The sequence below is a fragment of the Crotalus tigris genome, unplaced genomic scaffold (genome assembly GCF_016545835.1).
Source record: "Crotalus tigris isolate CLP2741 ecotype Arizona unplaced genomic scaffold, ASM1654583v1 scf7180000018371.15429387391:27106975, whole genome shotgun sequence".
Taxonomy (NCBI): domain Eukaryota; kingdom Metazoa; phylum Chordata; class Lepidosauria; order Squamata; family Viperidae; genus Crotalus; species Crotalus tigris.
The window spans coordinates 12,767,128-12,793,050 of NW_024096970.1; the positions used below are offsets into that span (position 1 = coordinate 12,767,128).

Sequence of the window (25,923 nt, forward strand, 5' to 3'; positions counted from 1 at the left end):
TACAAAAGATTATTTAGTTGATCGAGCCCAAGTACCTGCTCAATGCAGGTATCTACATTAAAGCAGCCACATCGGAGACCTATCCAATTCAACAATTACCCTTAATATTCATTGTTGGTCTGTTTTTACTATTAGGGAGTTTATCCTAACATTCCAAATACCTTTCTGTAAATTAAGCTCATTATTCCATGTTCTGCACATGAAGGCAAGAGGAAAAGGTTAGAATAGAATAGAGTTGGAAGGGACCTTGGAGGTCTTCTAGTCCAGCCCCTTGCTCAAGCAGGAGGACCTATACCATCTCAGACAAGTGACTGTCTAGCCTCTTCTTAAAAATCTCCAGTGATGGAGCACGCATGATTTCTGGAGGCAAGCTGTTCCACTGGTTAATTGCCTTCCTGCTGTATTAGTAACTAGCTAAGTTCGTAGCAGGAGGAACAGCCCTGAAGATAGATCCAAAGCTTCATAGGGTTTCAAATGTCCAAAACTTAAATTGTGCCTAGAAAGCAACTATTAACAAGTCCAAATCTTTTAGTGCAGGTATTATGTAATCTCCCTATCTTGTATCATTGAGCAGCATTCAAGGGCACTGATTCTTTTCCTTGGAATTAGAAAGCAAGCTGCAGTAGAACTGAGTGCTGTCAGCAAATTGATGGGATCCTTCTTTTCTTTTTTTATTAAAAGTTTTAAAAAAATTTTACAATATATAACCCCAAACCCTTCCACCCCTCCCCCCTCCCCCACTTTCCAGAGCTGATTACAGGGTTACAAATAAACAATCATAATCTAACTAACATTACCCAACTCTACTAACAAACAAATCCATAACATACTTTAACTCCTTTTTCAAAACAAATATTTAACAAATTAAAAATAAAAATAATAATACAGTTAACCGTAACACTAAAAATAGTATAAATTCAATCATATTAAACTATTAACAATAACCTAAAATCTACTCATAAGCAAGATAATACTTTTCAGTCTCATATTTCTTTTGAATATAATCAATCCATCTTCTCCAAACCGAAATGTATTTTTCTTGTGAATAGTCCTTCAAATAAGCAGAAATTTTTGCCATTTCTGCTAAATTAGACAACTTAAGTATCCATTCTTCCATAGTAAGCAAAGAGTTTTTCTTCCAATTTTGCCCCACCAATAATCTTGCAGCTGTTATAAGATTCAACATCAAATTAATTTCTTTAACATCAAAATCAACCGTAATACCCAACAAAAATAATTGTGGAGTAAACTTTATCTTTCTCTTAAAAATCTTTTGAATATTCCACCAAATCTTAATCCAAAAAGCTTTTATATCTCTACAAGTCCACCAAATGTGAAAATAGGTTGCATCTAAGCTTCCACATCTCCAACATTTGGGCTGTAAATTAGGATACATGCGGGACAACTTTTGGGGATCCAAATGCCATCTATCAAACATTTTATAAAAATTTTCTCTTAAGTTTTGCGCTTGAGTAAATTTTACATTTCTAACCCAAATTGTCTCCCATCTATCCAATAAAATTGGTTCTTGAATATTTTGAGCCCATTTAATCAGATGGGATCCTTCTTCAAAGCTCTAAATTATACCGTCCAAGGATTTTTTCATGATGAAAAACATAGGAGACAAGATAGAACTCTGAAGAGACATAGGTATCAAGCAGTGATCCTTCAGCATATTTTGGACACATCCCAACAGAAAAGTACATAAACCACTGGAAAAACGTTATCCCCGAGGCCCAGTATAGCCAGAAATACCATAATAAATGTCAATGAAAGCTGCTGAGAGCTCTAGGAAAACTAGCAGGGGCACATTCCAAACCCCCACTCCCCATCTATCTTCTAGCACAATGGTTCTCAACCTTTTTAATGCCGCGATCCCCAACCGGTCGTAAGTCAAGGACTACTCAACCGGTCATAAGTCGAGGACTACTCAACTGGTGCAGCACTGTTTGCAGAATGGGACTTTTGGCGGGCTCAGCAAGGCAGAGACAGCCTGGACAATTCCTATTGGCTTTTGAAAGCCAATAGAATTAGACTCTATTCAAGAGAGTCTATTCTATTGGCTTTCAAAAGCCAATAGAATAAAAGGGAGTAGCACAGCTAAGGAAAAGGGGAAAAAATGGCAGACTGCATTGTTTGGCGACCCCGTAAAATGGTCGTTCGACCCCAAATGGAGTCCTGACCCACAGGTTGAGAACCACTGTTCTAGCATAAGCCATGTGGCAAAACGTACTATATACCAGATGAAATCCTGATTGGAATGTGTATAGAAAATAAGTTCCATCCTGGTATAACTGAAGGTGCAAGGCATGCTGTTATCCAAAATTATCTGTTATTATGTCATGCATACATCCAACCAGGATATGTTATTTGTTTTAGCTGATAGCAGACTCTGAGAGTAGAAGAAATAATATATTTTCCCTAACAAAGAGGTCTGCTACTTTTGGTTAGGAGGAGGAGAGAGCTGGAGATTTAAAAGAAACATTTCTGGGAAGAAGGAGAAGAAGGGTCATAGCTGGCAAACCAAAATGGAGTCTAGGTAAAAATGGCTGTTGAAGACTTTTTATTACTTCTAGGAGAGCCTGAGGTAAGACTCTTGAAGTAGAGTTGAGAATTCAAGAATATGCATTGTAGCTGCAATACGTGCAGCACAGAATAGTTCTCTTCATAAAAACATCCATGGAAAGCCAAAGAAATAGAAAGTCGGAATATATGCAACATACATACATACACCTTGAAGCAACAGTGTGTGTGTGTGTGTGTGTGTGTGTGTGTGTGTGTGAGAGAGAGAGAGAGAGAGAGAGAGAGAGAGAGAGAGAGAGAGAGGTGAATTGAAATACTTGGCTGGATACACATAAGTCAAACCTGGATTAATTTGAGTCAGGACTTCCCATAGCATTATTCAAATTCACTTTAACTGGGCTCAATTTCTAATTTGAAATAATAATACAATAATACAAATAATAATGACTGAATATATTGAGAATGCTCTCCACTAAAAATTGCAACCCATAATTACTCATTGGAAATATTTCAGAAGGGGAACTGTATTGGATAGTCTTGCTATTAAAAGGTAAGAAAAGTAAGCATCTTCTATTATCTTAAGCAGTATTACAGTGCCAGGAAGTTTTTGGGACCTACTTTATCAGATGTGCGTTAACCTCAAAATTTGTACAGGAATATATGAAAAAATAAGCAGGTAACTATGGCTAAATACCATAACAAACAAGGGCTAGTGCTGTGGTGACAAACCTATGACACGCGTGCCACAGGCGGCACGCGGAGCCGTCTCTGGTGGCAAGCGAGCCATTGCTGGGCCGAGCTGCTCCCTTCTCCTCTCCGCGCATGTGCAGTCTGGGAATAGGCGAGAAGCTATAAAAGGAGCAACTTTCTGCGGAAGCAGCATTTGCTGCAGACAGCTTGAGAGCGAGCATGAGTCAGAGCAGACAGTGAGCGAGTGAGCAAGCACGAGCCAACAGCTCGGTGGCCATGCCCTCCTGGCACCCAGCGATGCATAAGTGGGTTTTGGGTTGCAGTTTGGGCACTCGGTCTCTAAAAGGTTCGCCACCACTGGGCTAGTGGCTGACATTTCTGTGGAAAGCTCAACAGTAGGTAAGGGAATAATAGTGACCTGTAGCTGCATTAATTGGTAGTTTATTGTAATGGCATTGTAAAGCAATTCAGTATAGTAACTTGCAGCTTGGATGTAAATATATGACATGTTAAATAAGTTGGTTATTAGAACTTGTGGCCTCTACTTGCCTTTGTATTCTCTTCACATTTTCTTCCTTTTTTTCTCCCCCCCCCCCCAGTTTATATTAAAATAAATAATCTTGAGCCAAGTTAGATTCTGCTGGAATAAAAAACAAAACCAAAAATAATCATAAATATGTAACTTTTTTTAGCAGTTTGGATGTAATAACAGGAACATATTCATAATTCAATAGCTTTGAGAATATATACTAAAGATTGAAATACAATTATAATTGAAAACCTTTATCTCCAGAACATATGGTCTTCTTATGGTAGTTACTATGACCTTTAATGTTCTGAATCAATAGCAAAGGAGTTCTGACTATCACTCTGATGTTTAAATATTAAATTGCAAATGTCTATGTTTGGATAAGGCTGTAGAGATTGTACCATAGAGATGCTTATAGAGATTGTGCCATATGGTTTTGCATGTATTGTACTATGTGAACATGCAACTTAAATGCTGGCTGACATGCTAGGATGTTAGGTTTGGTTTAATTTTTTTTTTAAAAAAGCAATAGCATGAATTAGCATGTTAGAGACAAGAGTTAGTAACAAGTGTTAGTAACATTTCACACAAATAACTGATCATCTAAATTTGAGTGTAATTCAGAGCCACCTTCCTGTACTACCAAACATAGCGGAGCAGATGTAACAATTTTTATGGGAAATTTAGAATAATCACTAATAAAAATTGATTAAAGATACAAAATGTGGAATTCTCTCATGAAAGCTTTAAGAAGCTTATCTGTCTTTGGCAAAAGTGTTTAGCCTAGTAAAAGGAGATAACAAAAGAGCTATTTTAAGGATTATTTGCCTGTTTCATTTATTTAGATCATTATTTTTCATTCAATCCTCATAATTTCCTGCAGGAATAAATTTGTTCCCATTATTGCTAGCAAACGTAATTATGGTGTTGAGATTATTTACAGTTCTGCCATATACCAGAATATTAAGAACAAAGGTGCAGAAAGCATGAGTGATCACTTATTAGGATAGAAAACTACTTTAAAATCAGTTCCAGTAGTGAGTGAATTAAGCAATATCATAGTCAACCATACTGTATTGGTGCCAATGCCTCTCAGAAAGTAAGCTAACCTTGGTTATTGGGAATCAAGATATTTAGAATCAGTAGGTCAAATTTAATGATCAGTTGAATCAGTCTCCACCCTCCATAATTAATTCCTTCGTCCTTAGACTCTTTAGAGGAATCTCTTGCTGAAATCTGTTCCAATTTAGGAACTGAGTAGGAAGTCCTCCACCAAATCCGAAGAGTCATTGTCCCATTAGTTTCTCCTCCATAAGGAAAAATGTAGACACTAATTAACAAATCCATTGGCTTCCAATTTCAGCTCTTTGGTAATAGAGCATTATATAAATGGGATGGAGGACATACAGTACTTCTAATTTAAGAATTCAAATAACAATTCTTGTGTGACACATCCGCCTTTCAGACTAGAGGTTGTCCGAAGTGAAAAGGATATTTAGTTTTCCAGCTCTTCAGACTTTTGTTCTCATATTTCTTTCAGAAATAATGTAATGTCAAAATTCTTTAGTAAGCAACTAAAAGAAAGGTTACCAGCCTGCTTTATTCCATGAGACCGACTGAATATTACATTGAGTATCTAGAAATCATTCAGTAGAAATCACTTCAACGTGTCTTATTGTGATGGAAGCAAAGGAGACTAAGTCTTGAAGGGCTAGGTTAATCTCATGAATTTTGTTGTTTGGATTAAAGTCTTTAGGGTGAACTCCCTGATGAATTAATATTTCCTTAGAGGATTGAGATTTATTCAGGTTGATTCATCAGAGAATTGACAGTGTAATATCTTTGGGATTTTCTCTCCTAGTATGCATCATTAAATTGAGATCTCCATATGTTTCCCCTCATTATCTGGTAGTATCAGGTTGAGGGGGTGGGAGACAAGATGGAATGATCTACAGCAAACTATACAGAATCATGGTGGTTTTGATGTTAGCAAGGATGGGTTATAGACTCGGGATGTTGAGAGAGAGTTAATAGAGACTATATCAACTCCCAAGAAAGATCACAAGTTATTTTTCAAAGATTAGTTACATTACTCACCTGGTGGTTCTGGGCAATCAGTTTAATCCTTATTGGGACTCCTCAGAGACAGGTAGTTAGATGTTATTCTAATGGAATTCAAACCTTCTACCAGAATTGAAGTCACAAATCTTTGTATGTTAGAATAGAAGGTGGAATTAAATTATAAATATGAGGAGAGAGAATAAGAGACTGCAAGAAAGGAATGTGTGTAAATGTGTGAGAAAGAGCAAGAAAGGTCATTTAATTGTACTATACTGGAAAAAAACTGGAACCAACCATTCATTTTGAAAGGAACCAAGTTTTTTAAAAATGACCCTTCAATAAACACTATTCACTGCGCACAACTGTACATTTTTCAAGTACTAGATGGTATTCATAAAGATCAAAAGTTAATAATGAAGGAAAGGGAACACATTATTTATGGTATCAAGATTTGAAGAAATGCATAGTATCTTTTATTCTCATCTGTTTTTTGGTTAGAATTAACTGCCTGTAATTTAAGACCCATTATTCATTCCTGAGATAAATGAATTAAGCTTTACAGGGTTTGGTGATAGGTACTTTGTACATGTATGGTTACAACTGCCTCGGGGTAGTTTTTCTATGTTGAGTAAAAGAAAGAGAAAAATCAATGTCTTTCTTCTTTCCAAATAATTTAAGATGATTTCTTGTTCAAATTAAAAATTAGCTTGCAGGAAATACTGCTGTGTTGAAGCCTATCTCCCTGCAAGTTACAGATTGTGTCTGTGTAAATAATGTTCAGATACAAATTGCTTCCTAGCAGCTGATTAGTTGGTATGTCAATGAAAGGAGAAATGATTTGCGTCATTGGAGAGTTCTTTGAAGTCATTGAAGTCTAATTCACCACTAAGTATTAGAGATCTAACATTAATGTTTCCAGTTACCATGAGAAGGGGTCTAACGTAAAATTACAGGAACATTTAATTCATAATTAAGGCTGAAATCTTTTTCTTTGTTACTTCACTTCAGTTGATGTTTTGCTACTATGGCATATATGATATATTAGAATGCCTGAATTCATACCATCTGTAGTTTCAATAAAATAACTAAACATTAACTGAATATATTTTATAGTTCAATTGTGCCTCAAAAATGTGTTTTCTTTCTTACACACTCATTCACACCCGCACCTACATTGGTATGTATATATTGATTACCAGCGTAAACAATGTTAAATGGATGGGCTCAGTTTAATTAAAATGCATCATCAATTCATCATTATTTTTTTTAAGGAATTAGGTTATTCGAATCAGTGTAACATAAACTTTGCAGTATTTGCCACTGCAGTTTTTCCTCTTAGTTCTATCACTTGTGAAACATCAACATCCATGTTCTAGTTGATCCATTCTTAATACTTAATACGTAGATGAAGCAGATTATCTAGACCCCTTTCAGTTCTAGCCCAGATATGATATTCGTCACATTTTTATATCATCTCTGGTGGGAGTAGCATAGGCTAGTGCATCCATTCTTGTTTTAGTTGACCTCTTGGAAACTTTTGATACCATTATCCATAGTATTTGTATAGATGTACATGTACCAGTAGCCAAAAGGTTTTGATATTCTTCAGTCTAGTTCAGACATGTCAAACACAAGGCCTGGGGGCTGGATGTGGCCCGCAAAGTGGTTTCATGTGGCCCACGAAGCCATCCTGGAAACAGTGAGGGAACAGCCCCTGCTGCCTTGGCCCTGGCCCAGGCCGGCCAGGAGCCAATGTACAATTTTGTGGTGGCCATCTATGCTGAAACGCATTCAGTCTTAGCTCCACAAGCTGTCCAGAAACAGCGAGGAACCAGCCCCTGCTGTGTCAGTCCCGCCCCCTGGGTGCATGCTGGGGAGGTGTCACCCTTTGTGAGAAATGAAGAAATGCAGCATGCCTTGGTGCTTGCCCCGGTCCCACCCCCTTCTGCCAGAGATCCTCAGATCTGTCCCACTCCTGCCCAGGCCCCCAGAAGCACCGTTGACGCGAACGATGTAGAGCTAGCCATGCCCACCCAGTAGGCCACACCCACTCCATCCACACCCACCCAGTAGGCAGCACCCACCCTGGCCACACCAACCCGGCCCCCCAAGGGCAATCGCAATGCTGATGCGGCCCTCAATGAAATTGAGTTTGACACCCCTGGTCTAGTTGAAGGCCATGCTTTTGACTCACTTTTCAAATAAATTGCTTATATTTCTGGTGATTAATATTAGATCAACTTTCCCCAGTCTTTGGACTGTAATTTTTGCTATCAAAAATTCTGAAAATTGTAATATAATATATCTTGAAAGTACCAGATTTGCCTACTTAGACCATAATTGTGTTTATATGTAACTGGAAATAAGTCCTATTGAATTTAGGTAGACTAAACTAAAGGAACTTGTGATTGAATTACTACCAGTAGTATTATCTAATTGTTTGTTCTTAGAATGTAAAATTTGAAACTGTTCTTGAGATATGCAGGAAATCTTTGGAAAATAGGCATATACTACTGGACTGCACTTATAGCTCAGCTGGCTTTATTCAACTTCTCCAGCAAAGGGAAGAATTGCAGAACAAGAACAAAAGGAATTCGGTAGCACCTTTTCTAACAATTTGTTGAAAAGCATAAGCTGCTGATCTCACCAGCTTAAGCCTAACATTTGTTAGAAAAATACTACCAGATTCCTTGTGATTTTTTTTTATTTTTGCCAACAGGTCTTCCTTCTGTAGCAAGTACAAAACTCAGTTGCGGTCATGACTCACTTTTAAGTTGCTGGTTGAAGGGCATCACTTGAGAGTGCCAGCAGTTTCACTGCTTCAGTCATCATTGTCAATGATGTAGGGAGAGAAAACCCCTGAGTCATATAGCGAAAAAAGCTGAATACACTATTCTGTTTAACACGTCCATGAAATTTAAGCTAAAAAAGTTTTAAGGAATCAGGTAAAGGCATATAAAACATTCACTCAGAGCAAGAGTAAAGGCAGGATGAAAAGGCATTTTGCTTTCGTTTCTACGAAATTTGTCTTTGGCTACTGCTTAGTGCTGTTTGCTAGATTGATCAAAGATTGATGGATGATGGATGGGCAGACAGACACAGACTTTTATATCAGAAAGTAAGCCCAAATCACAGGTACATTCTTTATGTTCATCTTTTACAGATGGTTTAGTTCGACTGAGTACTGTTTTTGTAAAACTCATTTTCCACCAAATAAATGGAAATTAGATGCGCACACTAAACTCAGAGCAGTATTGCATTGCTTTTTACTGGACACCCTCCTTACTTTGCATTGCATTTCAAAAGCTCTTCCGACTCAGTTCTTCCTCAGTGGTTTAACTTTAAAGATTAATTAGAACTGAGGTATGGACCAGTTATAAGAGGATGGAGTAAGGATTTGAATGTACAGTTGAAAGTATATTTATGAATTCATGTATAATGTTTGGTCTTCACATATTTAGAGAAAGGGAAACAAAGGAGGGGAAAAATATTTAAAAAAGATAGAGGGAGGAAGGAGATCATTCTGAAGTCAACAGGAGTTGAAACTTGACTTAACAGAAACTTGGTTTTCATAGGCAGCAGTAATATTCAATCTAGCTCTCTTGTTACTTATGTCGTAATACTTCTGTAATCTTTTGCAATTTTTCTTTTATGGACAACAGGCAGTGTTCTTATTCTGGCTACCATTTTCTCTCTCTCCATAAGTGGAATGTCCTTTTGCAGGCCTCTAACTTTGAAGCAAGGCAAATAATGGTAATAAAGAAGGAAACAATTGAAGGATTAAAGAGATATAAGAAAAGAATACATAGAAAAGAATATGTAATGAATAAAGTGTGAATTCAGATGAACCAGCCTGGCTTGGTAATTAATAGTGCTTGTGAAAGTATTCCTCAAATTTGAATTGTTAACAAGCCAAATATGAGTCAGCAATGTGACGTGATTCCAAAATGATAAGTGCGTCAGTAGCATATTTTCAAATGACTGAAAAGAATAGTTCCACTTTATTTCACATTGGTTAGACCTCTACCTTAAATATTGTTCCTATTTTTCAGTGGAATTTTAAAAAACATTCAGACAAATTGGAATGAATTCAGAAAAGGGCAATGAAGGTTAACAGAAGATTGGAACTTAATTCCTGGAGTGACAAATTAAGGGAATAGATATGTTTAGCTTTGAGAAGAGAAAACTGAAAGGAAAAATACAACATTCTTAAAATACATGAAGTAGTTTCACACAGAAGAAAGTTAAGACCTATTTCTCTGTCAGTGCAGAGTTTAGGGCATTACATAATAAACTGAAGATACAGGAAAGTGGATTTCAGTTTAGTATTTCCAAAATAATTCCTAAAATTACAGATAATCCTCAATTTACAATCACAGTTGGGACAACAATTTTAGTTGCCAAGTCAATGCAATATGCAGTGGTGGGATTCAGCCGGTTCGCACCACTTTGGCAGAACCGGTAGCTAATTTTTTGTTGCCCAGAACGGACTTCCAGAAGTGGCATCCACACAGAGAACCAGTTGTTCACATATTTGAATCCTACCACTGGCAATATGTAATGAGATGTCTTGTGATTGCTTCACTTGGAGACAGCAATCCTGTCTGTCCCCATTGCAATTGTTAACCAAGAATCACAGATCATTAAGCAAGTACGCAATACAAGCCATTCTAGACTTTTTGTCCCTCACAGCCTCAAGCCAACTCCCCCCACCTGCCTATCTCCCCTTCGAACTATGCCCACCTTGCACATTGCCTTGTGGGGCACCCCCCCCAAGCCTTAGCATTTCATTCACGCAACAGCATTCATTCATTTGACCCAAGAGGTAGCATTTATTTGTGCACCAGCATTTGTTCAACAACCCCCACTCCCCATAGCAGCATTTATTCTTGCGACAGCTGCCTTCTCTCCCAGTTCCCTTGATCACTTACACAATTTTTCTCAACTAAAGCATCTTAGGCATCTTGTCTTATTTGAAGTTGTTCTAGCCCTTTGATTATTTGTATTGTCTTTTTGTCTTTTCTGTCTAATGACACAGCGTTGGACACCATCTAATGAAGTGAAAATACATTTAGAATTAATCACACCTCATTGTTTCCATCTTATCCAAGAGTTTGGGTAAGATTCAGGAGTATTTTTTTTTAATGCACGCCTACAAACCCACAAACTGATGTGTGCATAATCGCTAACAATCCTTTTGACAATCGCCTTAGTCTAAAATAAGTATTTGTTTTGCAGCATGCAGCAATGATATAGTTTCAGGTCTTGTTCTGTTGCTGAGTCATAGCTAGTGATTCTAGTCGTGAATAAATTTACCTGTATTTGCTAAATCCTTTCCTGTTTTTTAGAAGGAAGATGTTGTGGATGAAGAGATGGCAGAGAAGCTTTCCATTCGAAAGCAACGTTTTATGCAATTTGCTTCTTTGGAATATGAAGGAGAATATTACATGACTCCAAGAGACTTCCTGTTCTCAGTTATGTTTGACAAATCAGAGCGTAAGTGCTGTTTTTCTTTTTGATTTAAACAATGCTATTGAATGAATGCCGATTTGTCCATTGGCCAAATTAGAGTTTCCTCTCTGATTTTAGTAAAGAGAAATTAAGAAGGAGAATTTCTTCTTATTTGTGTATCACTTTAAAATGAGACAAACTGAGTTAGATAATGCAGTTTATTCTGAATACAACCAGCAGACTAGAGACTCTCCATTTATGCTCCCACAACTGAATTTGGTCTTGTTCATATACACAGGTACCTCGGCCCTTTGCCCTGCCAGATATGGAGGAAGTTTGGCCTTTTTAAAACAAAAAATTCTGTAGAAAAATGGGACTTCACTTTGCCCAATAACCTCTGATGCAGTGTTTCTCAGCCTTGACATGTTTTAGATGGGTGGACTTCAACTCCCAGAATTTCCCAATCAGTCATGCTCGCTGGGGAATTCTGGGAGTTGAAGTCCAAGTCTTTTATGGAAGAGTAGGAGAGTAGAGGCCTGCTGAACTTCAGAGGGAAAAGTGTTCCATAGAGCAGGGGCTGCTATGGAAAAGGCACACTTCCTAGCTCCCATTAGATGATAAATGTTTAAGGCAGAAGTAGGCAACCTTGGCTCTTTTATGAGTCGTGGACTTCAACTCCCAGAATTCCTGAGCCAGCCATGCTGAGGGGAAAGGTTTCCAAGCTGAGCCATGCTGGCTCAGGAATTCTGGGAGTTGCAGTCCAGGAGTCATAAAAGAGCCAAGATTGCCTACCCCTGGTTTAAGTGCCTTCCCCACTTCTGACCTGGAAGATTAGCCCTGTATAGAGTGCATTGCAGGATCCAAATTTATGGAGAAGGGTAAAATATCTAGTCAGGGATTCATTTTTGTTTTTCGGTTGCATTAAGTCTCATTTTTCTTATCTTTCTAGAATATAAGTTACAGAATTGGATGTTTGATTTCAGCATATTTAAGGTTAACTGTATGAAGATACTTTTCTTATATTTTTCAGACTCTTTTTTTGGGGAGATAGTGCCATCTTGTGGCCTGTCTGGAGCACTGGATTTTCTTTTGGATTTACCCTTTTCATGTAAACTTTGTAATTATTTCCTTTCATATTGAATGTCCTCATTTTATTTTATTTTTTAATGTTTTATCCTATTTTTCTTAATAACATCATTTGATTTTGTGACCTCTGAGTTTGAATTATCTCCAAAGGGCAAGGAAATGCTGAATCTCCTTGTCACCAAACCTTTACATTACAGAGTCAGGAGATGGTCCAATTGCAGCCATTTCCTTTTTTGCATTTTGACTTTTTAATGGCCAGAAAAACATTAGGGGGCATGGAGTCAAGTGAGTTGCCCCTGGAAGGATAAATGGTAGTAGAAAGAACTTCCAAGCAAAACAGGAAGCAAAGCTAGGACTGATTATTTGCTCTGCTTTTCTACTTAAATACCTGGAAAGGACAACTCCAAATTGTGGGAAATCCTACCAAAGGGTCATTATTAATGCTGCATTTTTCTTTTGCATTACAACGTTATCACAAATGATAAAATAGTGACTTTTGAATAGCAAAAGGTTATATGTCTGTTCTTCCTAAAGAAACATAGTGTAAGTGCATTGTATGCAGGAAAACATGGGTTGAATTACTGGCCTTTGAGATACTGTCAGGTTTAGTCTGAACATTGGTATAACAGATAACTAATGTGGTAGTTAAATAAAATTTATATTATAAAGCTCAGAATTTATAAAATTTAGATTGCAAAGAAATGTGTGACATTCATTTGATATCTAGCTCTAAAACTAACTATTCATAAATTGTTTTTATTAAAGAGAATGCTGATGTAATCATTGATTCTGGTGGCAGTTTCTTATACATGCAATGTATAGATCAGTGGAGGCAAACCTATGGCATGGGTGCCAGAGGCAGCACTCGGAGCCCTCTCTGTGGGCACACATACCGTTGCCCCAGCCTTGCCTCCACCCGCGACCCCTTCCTCACCAGCAGCCTCGTGGCCCACGTGGAGCAGCACAGCCAAGGACATGGCAGCCAGGCAGCGTAGACAAGATTCTGCCCTCACGCCCCATCATGCACAGTTGATGCTGCGGGGCATGGGCAGAGGGCGTGGCCGCCGTGGCACTGCTGGGCTGTCTGGGTGATCTGCGATGGGCCTTGGAGGCGATGAGTGGCCCTGTGGGCAGGCAGGGTGGGGCGGGGCAGGGGTGGGGCAGGGGTGGGGCAGGGGCGGGCCAGTTTTGGGGCACTCGGTCTCTAAAAGGTTCACCATCACTGGTATAGATAATGTCTTGCCTGAAAAAATGTGCTTTTTCCTGATTGTTGTTTCATGTGTCTGCTATTTGTTGTTTAAAATTTATGTAAATGGAGATTTAAAAAGGTGGAAAGATGCTAAAAGGCACACAGTTCATCTTCTGAGCCAACTTCCATTGGCAGTTTGAAGTACCTAAGTTGTAATAATTTCTGTTCTTTCATTCTTACCACGATAAAAAAAAAAATCAAACTCTCATTACTTTGTATTGCCATATATAGACCTTCATGCAGTTTTTAATTCAATTCATGAGTTCACAATACATAGAGTGAGAAGTTATAAACTTGAGAAATATAGAATTCTTCATATAATCTATTTATAAATTATCAAAAATATTTAACAAGTGAAAATATGATTCTTCGTCATGATAGACTACACCATGATGCCATGATAAACCATTCAGCCAATTTAGTTCCAAGTGCATTTCTCATTCCTTGCTAGATGATGCACCATGTAAGCTATCTACACCTTGGTTAACCAAAGTCAGTTAAGATGTGATCACAAAACTCTAGGCCAGTTTCATTTCCACTACATTCACATAGGAGATAGTTAAAGACTAGAAAGAAGAAAAACTATAATAGCCACCTATCACACACTTGGTCTAATGTCCTAAATGTTTCTAATGATGGTCTTTTATAGCAATAGGTTTTAAAATTATTGCAGCCCAATTGGTCTGGAAGATACATGTTAGCTATGTTCACTGCAATTTTTAGGGATTATAGTTGGAATATCTAAAGGGCAAAAAATGGGGGAGGCTATATTAGGGCTGTTTTTTGTGATTTCAGTTTTATATATAAATGTAATGAATAGAAAGTATATTATTTTTAAAGTTAAATATTTAAACATTTATTTTATTCTTTCTGATATGCCTTGTAGCAGTGTTTGAACAGATTGTTCCTATCATTCTACCACAATAGTTTTGTTCTAACTATTATGTAAATTTAAATATTTCTAAACTGTTGGTAGTGTTCTGTTCATGTCACATGCAATTTCTCTTTTAAAAACACAGTATGAAGAAATTCTGCAGAACTCAACAAAGCTTTGACTTCTAGATGATTGAATAGTGTGTTTTTTCTTTTCTTTCTTTTCTTTTTTTGGACAGGTAAAACTTTGGCCAAGAAACTGACAAAAAAGGTAGGCAAAGAACTGATGCAGTTTGTCAAAAGAACTTTTGTTCTTTCTGTTACTGGCTTTAATGAATTTTGCTTTCACAACTAACTTGTCATTTATTTGGTTTGTTCAAAGGAAGTAGATTCTACCCTAGCAAATGTTGCGAAGGCTAGACCAGGACCAACCTTTTTTAGAGATCTTGGAGACAGAGGTAACAGTTTAGGTTATTGATGGAATTAATATTAAAATCTTTTTTCTTGAGATTTCAGTATATGGAAATTTGTGCTTGATGTCTAGGCTGCTAAATTAAACTCTATTTTAGCTCCAGAAATACAGATCTGAAAAAGGTGTGTGTGTGTGTGTGTGTGTGTGTGAGAGAGAGAGAGAGAGAGAGAGAGAGAGAGAGAGAGAGAGAGAGAGAGAGAGAGAGAGAGAGAGAGAGAGAGAGAGAGAGAAATTCAGTTTGACAGTACACTACAAAACCATGGGATTATTTAGGCTTCCTAAATCGTAGCTGTGAGTGAGCCCTTTGGAATGAACCAAACTTGAACACCAAAGATATGAATACTAAAACTGACTGTGCCTCCCCGCTACCTGCCTTTGTCTTTGTCCTACAGAAAACCAGGGAGGGTCAGGTCTGAGATGCTTTCTCAAATTCCATTCCTGTTTTGGGCTGAGATTTCTCTTATCCAACTGTTGCTTTGGCTGCAGCTCTTTCTCCTCTTCCTTAGGGCTATTGTCACAGCCCATTACATTAGTTTCTTTGAGAAAAATCTATGTGGTTGCTAAGAGTGGGCACTGAATTAATGGCACATAAACAGCCAAATCTAAACAAACAAATTGAGTTCATTTCTTTTCCTTGTTTGAATAGGAAGCAATCAAAGACATCTAAGTCCCTTTGATCTCCAAAATATGGCAATATGGTTTTGTGGTATTTAAAATTTCATACTCAGGTCCATAAGTTGTGTACCGTATGTTTAATGGAAGTGATAGCACAGAAAAGAGTTTTTGAACAACATTTACAATAGGAACTGCAAGAGAGTATGAGTCAGCTAAACTAATAATGGGGATGACCTAAGTAGTTTTCATTAGCCTAATAGCTCATGAATTATCGATGACATAGACTCAAAAATACAGCAGAAAGTATATTCAGTACTGAATTAATACATTCATGTACATGTGTATACTTGCAGGGGACATGGGTGGCATACAAATTTAATAGATAATAAAATATACTCAGTCTTTTTTCTGCTTCCATTCTTTGAGGGAATGGGGACTGAGGTCAAAAGCAGGCCAATAGATTTGTTCCTAATAATATAAAAAAAATCATGAACCTTAGCTATAAATCCTAACCTGCAGATAGACCATCATTGTGCCTTTTACTCCAATTTAATGGGGAACAAGCATGTTTTGTCTTAGCTAGTGTAGCCTGAAAATCCATATTTCTAATTTGTGCTTCCGTACATAACTTTAATATAGATGAAATAAAGAAAGACTAAGTGAATAGGCTTTGAAGTTAAATCTTCTGCCAAGTGCTGAGTAGGTATCCCTTAACATCAGGGTAAGGTCATGTGCTAAGGCTAACTTTGGGGGTGTACCGTTCCAGAAGTTCAGAGCATATGTCCAAGGCAAGGTATCATTTTTTTTTTTTACTATAATTGTACTTTTTGTTAAACTTGTTTGCAGCATTGTCCTGGGAGTGCTAGGCTTGAACTGAGGTATGAGTTCCAGTTCCATCTTCGCAGTGGTCAAAATGCCATCAGCTTTCATTTCCATTTCTCTGAAATAGGACTGATTGTAAATTGTAGCTGGATGAGGCAACTAAATAATGGTTAGGATATAAAATTGGATGAAAATCCAAATTGAACTAAGAGCACTAGAGATACAGATAGACTTTAAGAAATTACGTGAGATGCTTTCAGTTTTGTTCATCTTGTTGTGTTTCCTTGATGTTTCATAGATGCCTGCAGTCCCATGAAATCAATCCCATCCATAAAATTGCAGATCCTGAAATGATATCAGTGCTATTAGAAAAAGTACCTTCTCAGTGCTAGTAGAAAGTTTGTTATGAAACTATAAACTGATATACTGTAAGTGAGAAATCATTGATAGATGACTAAGCTGAATTAGATGGAAAAAAATTGTGAAAACAGCGCAGAGGTTTGGATTTGACTGTACACAACTGCAAATGCAGCATCTATCAGTTATTTGTTGAAGTAGCTTCATCTATTCTGTTGCTGCAGCAGAAACTCTACCGTAGCTAACAATGTTGGATATAGATGCAGCTGCTTTAATGAGTTCCAACTGGTACTACATATACATTCCTCCTAGCTCTGAAGCAAATTTTTTGAAACAGAATAAAAAACACTGCACAGCCTTAGAAAGCAATTTATCCCACAGTGTGTTAATGGTTGCAGTAAAACTCTTAATATTTATCCTGTAATCTTTCTGACTTAAATGGGTTTAAGTTTTATGCATCCTTGAATTAACATAACAATGTATTATGTAAAGGTTAGATACTTATTTTACATCAATTATGAACTATCACTAGCAGAATCCATTCATAGGAATTATGAATAGCCTAAGAGTGTATATATTGGGGGTGGGGGATTCTCCTTGTCTAAATGTAAATCACAGAAATAACTTGCCAGTGGATGGTACAGTTCAAACATTTGCTTTCAACATTTCTTCCATTATGCAGGACGAGTTTTTTTGTTTGCATGTTAAACGTAGCTTGTCTTTGTGTGTATATTATTTATAAAAGATCTTTTTTTAAAAAAATTCTAAAAGTGCTTTTACTGGGGGGATGCTTCAAATTCTTTTCTTTAACCCATACACTTTATATACTTCTCTATCTTTAGCTGGCATGTTGGTATTTTGACAATTGCATCTTGTGTTTGTTCAGGCTCTTCAGTAGGCCTTTCAAAGGGAAATGTTGGAATTTTCCCTCAAAAGGGGAAAGAAAAGACACTTTCACCTTGTAGAAAGGATGTGTTCAGGTTTTTAAATTTTTTTTTTAAGAGCCTGTTCCTGGCTCCATGCCCAGCAGTTCTATCAGTGCAATCTAGCAGCTTGCCAGCTTTGTGTTGCTCTGTTCCCCCTGAGACTTAAAGAAAATCTGGTCTTCACATTTAGAAGACAGCCGAAGGATGAAATACTTTGATCCTTCAGAGCAACATTAGAGTAGGCCTCCTCCCAAATACTAAATATGACAAAGCACACTTAATTTATTCATTCTTTGTGTAAACACTGAATATTTTCTGTAAAAACTCAAAGATTTAGAAGAGACTTTTTATTAATTCAAAATAAACCAAGTCTTTTAATAAGACATCAGCATGAGTGGAATTGTACAGCAGTAGAATGGGGCAGAAAAATCTGATTTTCCTGAAAACTAATTGATATTGCTTTTTTTAATAGGTAAAGAGCATTAAACTAAAGAGCTTTTATAAAGGAATCTAATTGTGCAAGGAGTACTATAAACAAAGCACATCGGTGTGCCAAGGACTACAAAACTAACCTTTCAATCTTATATTTCAGGATTGATTTCCTACACAGAGTATCTGTTTTTGCTGACGATACTCACAAGTAAGTATTTTGTTGGTGTCTGTATTTTGTAATTTAAATAAATATTAATTGCTATTATTAGCTCATTTTACTCATATGATCCAGTTAAAGCTCAGCTGATAAAGATATGAACTTAGAAAAATAATTGGTCACACGCACAGAGAGAAATAAAGAAAAAGACTTACTACAGGTCCTTAAAAAGTGAAGGCATCTTAAGCTTGCCTTACCTGCTTACTTTAATGTTTAGACAAGTTCATAAGTGATGGATCCTTGAGATATTTAGGCCTCAAGTTGTTCAGTGCTTTAAAGGTCAAAATCTTAAACTGCATCCAGAAAACAACCAATAATCAGTACTTTATACTAAAAGAAGCTTCTGGGTGCGTTTCAAGGGTAGCTGATCGTTGCAGTGATCTCTTGAAGGAGATGGGCAGTCTAGAAATGCAATCAATCAATCTGAGTGCAGCTTAGGCACAGGTAATTATTGCCAAGTCAAATTAGCATACCTGCAGTATGATTGCACAAATTTCCTCTTTGGGGAATAATACATACGTGTGTCATGATTCCATTTTTTATTAAGCAACCCCTTGATGGCAGGATTAAATTTCATTTTGTGTATTCGCATGGCCCCTTTCTGCCTCTTCCCTGTTCCTTGAAAAGACCTTCCCAAGCCTGGAGAGAATGGAAGAAAACATGTTTAGAGATGTCAGTGTTCAAATATACAATTTTCCATTCCACCTGTTAGTATCTTTCTAGATCATGGGAACAGTTGGAAGAGAGTAAGCACCAGCTTCTTTCCAAATGGTTCAGAACTAGTATAACTCTCAGAATTGCTAGCAGCATTTCCAAGTCAATTGAGGAAAGATGAAGGCTGAAGCCTATTTAGAGTCCTAAGGATTCATCTCTCTGGTTGAATAGCTTTTGGTAGGGTTTGTCTGTCTTGGCATCTGCCTCCCGTGATGATTTAAAGAAAAAATATGGGCTGTTACTATTTTGATAAAGTTAAATGTTATTTTTATGGCCAACACCCAAATATAATTTCTGTTAACAGCCAATGCGAATATTTGATACTCTCATCCTAAAAATATTGTCTGCGTAATGAAATGGAAGTGTGTGGGGGCTTTTCTTTGAACCTCCCTTATTTTATAAATACATACCATTAAACCTGCCTCATATCAGATAAGAATGTCATCTAGTGAGCTGCACGGGCTGCTTTCGCTCCTATGCCTTCTACAGGGCTGCCTCCTTATCAACCTGTTGCAGCAGCTGGTTTGTTTCACTGCTTTATCATTTTGCTTTATTCTCCAGTAAACTAATAGGCCCCATATATACAGTGTTACTGATTCAAAATGTCAACTTAATAAAATTCAGTGGCCATTCTAAATCATTATGGCTTCTTGCCCTAAGGCCTAAGCAGTAGACTGTAGATACCTTGTTTGTATATGGGTGGGTGGGTGGGTGGGTGTGGGTGTGTATGTAAAAGCTTCCCTGACATTCTTTGTGTATTCTTAGAGGATCTTAATGCCGTCACATTGGCTCAGTTGAAACAATATCTATTTGATTCTCCAAATTTTGATTTGCTGGACTTCTTTTTAGTAACACAAACTCTAATTTAGAGCATTCCCATATTATGTATAGAATTTGTAATGTGTGTTTTTAAAAATAGCAACCAAACTGGTAAATCTTTCATTGTGTGATACTTGGTTTTGTAGATACTCAGTACCTACTGCTAGCAAATCTAGAAATGGTTTTTAAAAATGGCTTCACATCCACCTGTTTATTTGATAATTTATATCCTATCTTTACTCCAGGAGCTTGAGATTGCATCCATAAAATCCTACATCCAATTTTTCCCACAGAAACAATCTCTGAGAGTAGATTGGTATGAGAGTGTGTGAATGATCACAAGTCACCCATTGAATTTCCATAGTTTAGGATAGCCTTGAACTTGGGTCTCCCTGGTCCTAGTTTATTATCTTAACTGTTACAATACACAAATTTCTTTTATGTAAATTTGGAAGCATGGTTTATTTATAGGGTAGTAGACAGTATCACTTACATGTGAAGTTTTTTTTAACACATCTATTATTTATTGTAGAACCACAGACTGGATTTCGTATTGCTTTTAAAATGTTGGATGCAGATGGCAATGAACAAGTAGAGAAAAAAGAATTCTTTAAGGTATGATTTTAAACAATTGATCAGTTGCTCTTGACGGCTGGGGGGGGGGAGATTTGAATCCAACCCATTATGGAGCCATACATTTCTTCCTCTGTTTTTGAAGTTCATGAATTCTAAGTCATGAATATTATCTTAACTATAAACAAGAGTGTATTTTTTCTGAGGTGATAATAAATGTATGTCAAACATGCCCTTCTACTTTCGTTTATTATTGATGTGCAGTGTTTAATAATATGTTTTGGGACAAAACAGTTACTTGTGCTCATTTCATATGCAAGTAAGATAAAGTTCCAGATTTTCCAGTCCAGAATTCAACAATAAATGGAATGAGTACTGTCAAAAGTACAAGCAGGATTCAAAAGATCACATACCTAAGATCACTTTTTTGTTTGTTTGTTGTTGAATTTATTTGCCTCCTATCACACCATGGAGCTTACAATAATGAAAAGGAAGAAAAATGAAAAGAGTATAAACAGAACAGAAATAAAATAAGAGAACAATAAAATAAACAAGGACAAAAGAACACAATGAGAATAATAAATCAATATGATAAGCAAAAAGATGGATGAATAGAGAGCAGAGAGTGGGGGTAAGGTATGTGAAGTCTGCCATTAATTTAGCAGCCATCTCCATCATGGAATTCCCTCATCTAGTCCTCAGGCCAACCGGCAGAGCCAGGTCTTTAGGCTCCTGCGGAAGGATTGGATGGTGGGGGCAGATCTTACTTTAGAGGGTAAGATATTCCAAAGGTCAGGTGCTGCAACAGAGAAGGCTCTTCTTCTGGATACTGATAGTCAAAAGAGTTCTTTGACCGACAGGATCCAAAGTAGGCCTGTCTGCTGACACTAGTAGGACCGACTTGTCCTAGTCGGACATAGCTAACATCCTATGGATAATGACAGAGGCAAGATTTGGGGCTGTTTAAATGATAATTATGGATAGCCCTTAAAAGTAAGAATGTGCCAAGTAACCTCGTTTGCCTATTGATTTTATATAATGAGTATCAGTTTGAATGGAATATGGGTTAACTAAATATTTCATATTAGAAAAGAGATGTATTGGAGTTGTATGTCATCTTGTTTATTGTATGCATAGTATATCATCACAAATGCTGAAGTAGAAGAAATAGATAATTGGGATTAAATTTTTTAGGAGAAACATCAGCAACCTCAGATGATTAGAAATGAGGGAGGCTTAAGGAATCTCTTGGTGAAGGTGGGCAAAGACTGCCACAGCCAGTTTACTGCTCAATATTTAAAAAAGAAAACTAAGGTTATATCAACATCATTGTCATCTACTGTAAACAAGTGGGAAAAGGCTGAAGTAATAACAGACTTTATCTTCCTGATTCAGAAACTCATAATGATGGTAACTATGGTAAATAAAAAGATATTTGCTCCTTGGGAGAATGACTGTGATAGATCTCGACAAAGTGCAGATACATCTCACTGATAACAAAGCTATATATTGTCAGGGGCATTGTTTTCCCAGTTTTATCGTGTGGATAAGAAAGCAGGATCATCAGAAAAGCTGGAAAGAATAACTTGGAAAAAACTTGGAAAGAATAACTTGCATAGCAAGAAGAACAAGTATTTCGATATTAGATGAAATAAAACAGATCTCACCAGAAGAACTAATAATGAACCTAAAACTTAAACATTTTGGACATATAATGTAAAGAATGAAACCCTGACTCTTGGAAAAATTGAAAACAATCAGAAAGAGGCTGACACAAGCCAAGGTTTTAATTTTTACTATGGATGTTTTAAATTTGTCTGTGTTTAAATTTGTCATGCAAACTGGTAAAAATTCATTTGAATTGCTGCAGGATATAAATGTGATAAATGAATAAAGCACTAAATACTATAACATAACCATGATTTCACAAGAATTCAAAAGAAGCCTTTACTGACAGGCAATATGATATCCATCAGATCACAAAAAGCTGGAAGTGACTAAAAAGCTGAATAACAAAAACAAATTTAAGAAAATACTGCTTTTTTCAAACCTAACCTGTCAGAATTTCTTTTAACATAGGATGTGAGGAATCAGAGGTACATTTTTAAGGTTTATAAAGTACAGGTAGTCCTCAACTTATGACCATAATTGGTTGGTACCATAATTGCAGCCCATAAGTTGCTGCAGTTTAAATCAAGTCACCATTTGACTGGAATGATTTTACAACTGTTTTTACTATGGTCATTAAAGTGAATCACATAGTTAAGTGAATCCAGCTTTCCCAATAGACATTTTCTACTGGAAATCATCAAAAAAAGGTTGCAAATTGCAAATTATGTAACTACAGGACACTGCAACCATTTGTAAACGTGATCCAATTGCCAAGCACCTAAACTGTGATCACATGACTTTAAGGATGGTGTGACAGTCATAAGTGTAAGAGACGAACCATAAAACACTTTTTCCCAAGGTTGTAACTTCAAACTTTTGTTAGGTGACCAGTCGTAAGTCAAGGACTACCTGAGGGAGAATGTAAGGAGAGTTCATTTTTATCATTTAGAAAGAAGGTCATATGTTCCTTCTCTCACAATGATAAACATAAGCACTTCTAAGCATCTTTCAATCCTGCACTTTCTGTTTCTATCTTTGTTGCTATCATATATAATAAATTTTATGTTTTTATTTTTGCTATCCATTTGAGGACTGGTGTTATCATCTTTGAAAGGTAGGGGGGCTTAGCAGTGCTACACTGTATTCAATTTCTTTTTGCACACGTGATAAAATTGCTGAGAAATGCTTTACAAAAAAAAAAAAAAATTCCTGCCAGGAGTCTGTTGGGTGATTACTTTAGGACTTAAAACAATAAGCAAATGCAGCTTTTGATAGAAAACTTTTGAATCTAAAACCTGTTTTTATTGTATAGGTAGTCATGATTATTCAATCATTTGGTTTTTTTAAAAGAAAACACAGCTTTGTATCAAACACATATCAATGTTTTGACTATTCAGAATGTTTAAAAGGCACTATTTTAATACGTTTTTAAAAGCTACAATCTATAAGTGAGATTATTTTTATTCAGTAGTAGCTGTTTTAATTTAGGGTTGATGTCCATGGTATCTAGTGAAGGCCTTTCCCACTGCTACTGCCTGAGAATCTTTATCTAGAAATGGCAGGGGTAGAGAAATATTTCCTGCCTGCACAGGGATGTGGCTTGCCAGTTAATTTTCTTAGTCAAATTGATAGTATTTTCCTATACTTCAGACAGGAGGAATAAGCAAAAGAGAAATTAAGCTTCATAAGGCTGCTTAGTAAACTGTCTGAAGAAAAATTTGAATCGGGGGAGAATTCATGCCCTCTCTATGAAAGCTCTCATTTAACTTTGAGATAAATCAATGGTATATAAAAGCATTTATCTGATTTTACTTTTCTCTGATCCTGTGCTGCCCTGCTTCAACTTATGATATATTTCTGTATGTATTTTAATACTTTTGCAAGAAGGTCAATTAGTTCTTTCCATGATTTGCTTAACAAACACACTCCCACGACTCCAAAGAATCAGGACCTTCCCAAACGATGTGGACTGTGGATTGGTCCTCTGGGTTAAGGAGGATAATCAAGGCTGGGGAAAACACAAACGGATTATTCAAACAAAGTTTGAATCTATAATCTTTGGAAATGACAAATGTACAGTTAACTTTCTGTGGGTTTAAAGAATTAATTTCAACGAGCGAGCAGTTTTTCTTGTGATCATATTCCTTCATGGAAAATCCTGGAATAAAATATTCCTTCCTACCCCTCTCCTTCCATCAGTGTGATAGTTCTATACTTGGGCTTCCTGTCATACATTACATTTACTTTGTAATTCATGCATAATTTATACATTCTATGCTTGTTTAGTGTTCTTGTATGGAAGATTTTCTACATAGAGACTTTCATAATAAATAAAGGAGGCCTCAATCTTTGTAACCTCATTAAATATTCTGTATATGCTGTGGGAATGTCCTGATCACACTCAAAAAAATAGAAGATAATAAATACATATTTTTCTTTTAGCTTCAGAAAATAATTGGAAAGCAAGATGAGTTTAAAACAGCTTCAGGAGATGACATCCTGTCTCAGGTAGGTACCACTCCAAGGAAGATTCATATGAATTTTCTGATGCATCTATATAATGTGTTCTCTGTTAAAATATTTGTGATGTTTATTTATTTACTTAGTCTATGTATATAGTAAATAAACTAATGACTGAGGTTTTTTTTCCTGAGATACTTTTCTAAACCGAGGGAACTCAGAGTTAAGGTGAAGGTTATATAATAAGGATAAAAGGGAGATTTATGGATCATCATCACAAAAAAGTTTATATTATGATAATGTCTATTAGGTTTTAATGCCTAGTTCACAGGTCGGCAACCTGTGGCTCCAGAGCCGCATGTGGCTCTTTGAGCCTTCCCCTGTGGCTCCCAGCCTCCTCTGCCATTTGCAGAGAGAGGCACTTGCACTTTCCTGCTTCTCTCTGTCTCTCTCTGTGTTTATGTGTAAAAAAGAGAGTGGACTCACGGTGTTCTCCGAGGAGCTGAAAAGCTTACTGGGCGGAGCACCTCCCTTTGCTGCGTCTCAGCAGGAAGCAGGAAGGGCAGGAGAGAGCTAGCTAGCCCAGCTATGCTGACTCAGGAATTCTGGGAGTTGAAGGCCATGAGTCATAAAAGAGCCAAGGTTGCCTACCCCTGAGCTTGTTGGAGAACAGCTTGAAGCAGGATATATGCAGTGTTAGCTTCATTTTAGATATCAAAAGGGTTTTGCGGCTCCCAGTGTTTTCTTTTCGGTAGAAAACAGGTCCAAGTGGCTCTTTGAGTGTTTTGGGTTGCCTACCCCTGGCCTAGTTCTTTGATTTTGGTTTTTGGGTGCCTTCAATCATTCTTCACTCTTAATAACTATATGGACATGCTCATAATTTTTTCTTAGAACATTCTTCAGAAGTTTTTTTGTCATTACCTTCTTCCTAGAGCTGAAACGGAGTGACTGACCCAAAGTCACCCGGTTGGCTCTATGCCTAAGGCACAGCAAAAACAGTCTCCAGCTTCTGCCTTTAACTCCTATAGCAAACTGGCTATAAGTATCTAAAATGTAATATGATTTATATATTTTAAATTTCTCTAGTTACAATTGTATAAATAATATAAAACTTACAAAAATAATAAAAAACATATAGTTGTTCAAGTTGGAACAAGTTGATTGCACCTTGATAACATTGGCTAATGTTTAAAAAAAAAAAGCATTAGACCTGATTAATACTTGGATGGGAGGCAATGAACATATCCTAGCATACCCTAGGCTACATGGAGAAGTTGAAAAAACATCCCACAGGAAAGCAGTAACCAATTACATGAGTATGGACATGGTATTACTGGCTTTGCAGGATAAGAGGCATGCTTGCCCATTAATTTTCTTACAATGAGTTTAGTAGATTGTTCTAATCCATTCTAGAATGTTCAGTATAATTCTATTATGTGCTCC

At 36.8% G+C, this 25,923-nt stretch overlaps 1 protein-coding gene across 5 annotated transcripts in view; it reads left to right on the forward strand.

The window, feature by feature from the left end:
- The window catches only part of MICU2 (mitochondrial calcium uptake 2), a 72,908-nt gene that overhangs the window by 21,366 nt on the left and 25,619 nt on the right, over window positions 1-25,923 (forward strand). For all 5 annotated transcript variants that reach the window (XM_039351457.1, XM_039351455.1, XM_039351454.1 and 2 more), the window contains exons 2-7: window positions 11,152-11,299; window positions 14,702-14,733; window positions 14,845-14,920; window positions 18,247-18,294; window positions 20,369-20,451; window positions 24,463-24,528. In XM_039351457.1, coding sequence (XP_039207391.1) covers window positions 11,152-11,299; window positions 14,702-14,733; window positions 14,845-14,920; window positions 18,247-18,294; window positions 20,369-20,451; window positions 24,463-24,528 — 453 coding nt within the window. The remainder of the gene's footprint in view (window positions 1-11,151; window positions 11,300-14,701; window positions 14,734-14,844; window positions 14,921-18,246; window positions 18,295-20,368; window positions 20,452-24,462; window positions 24,529-25,923) is intronic.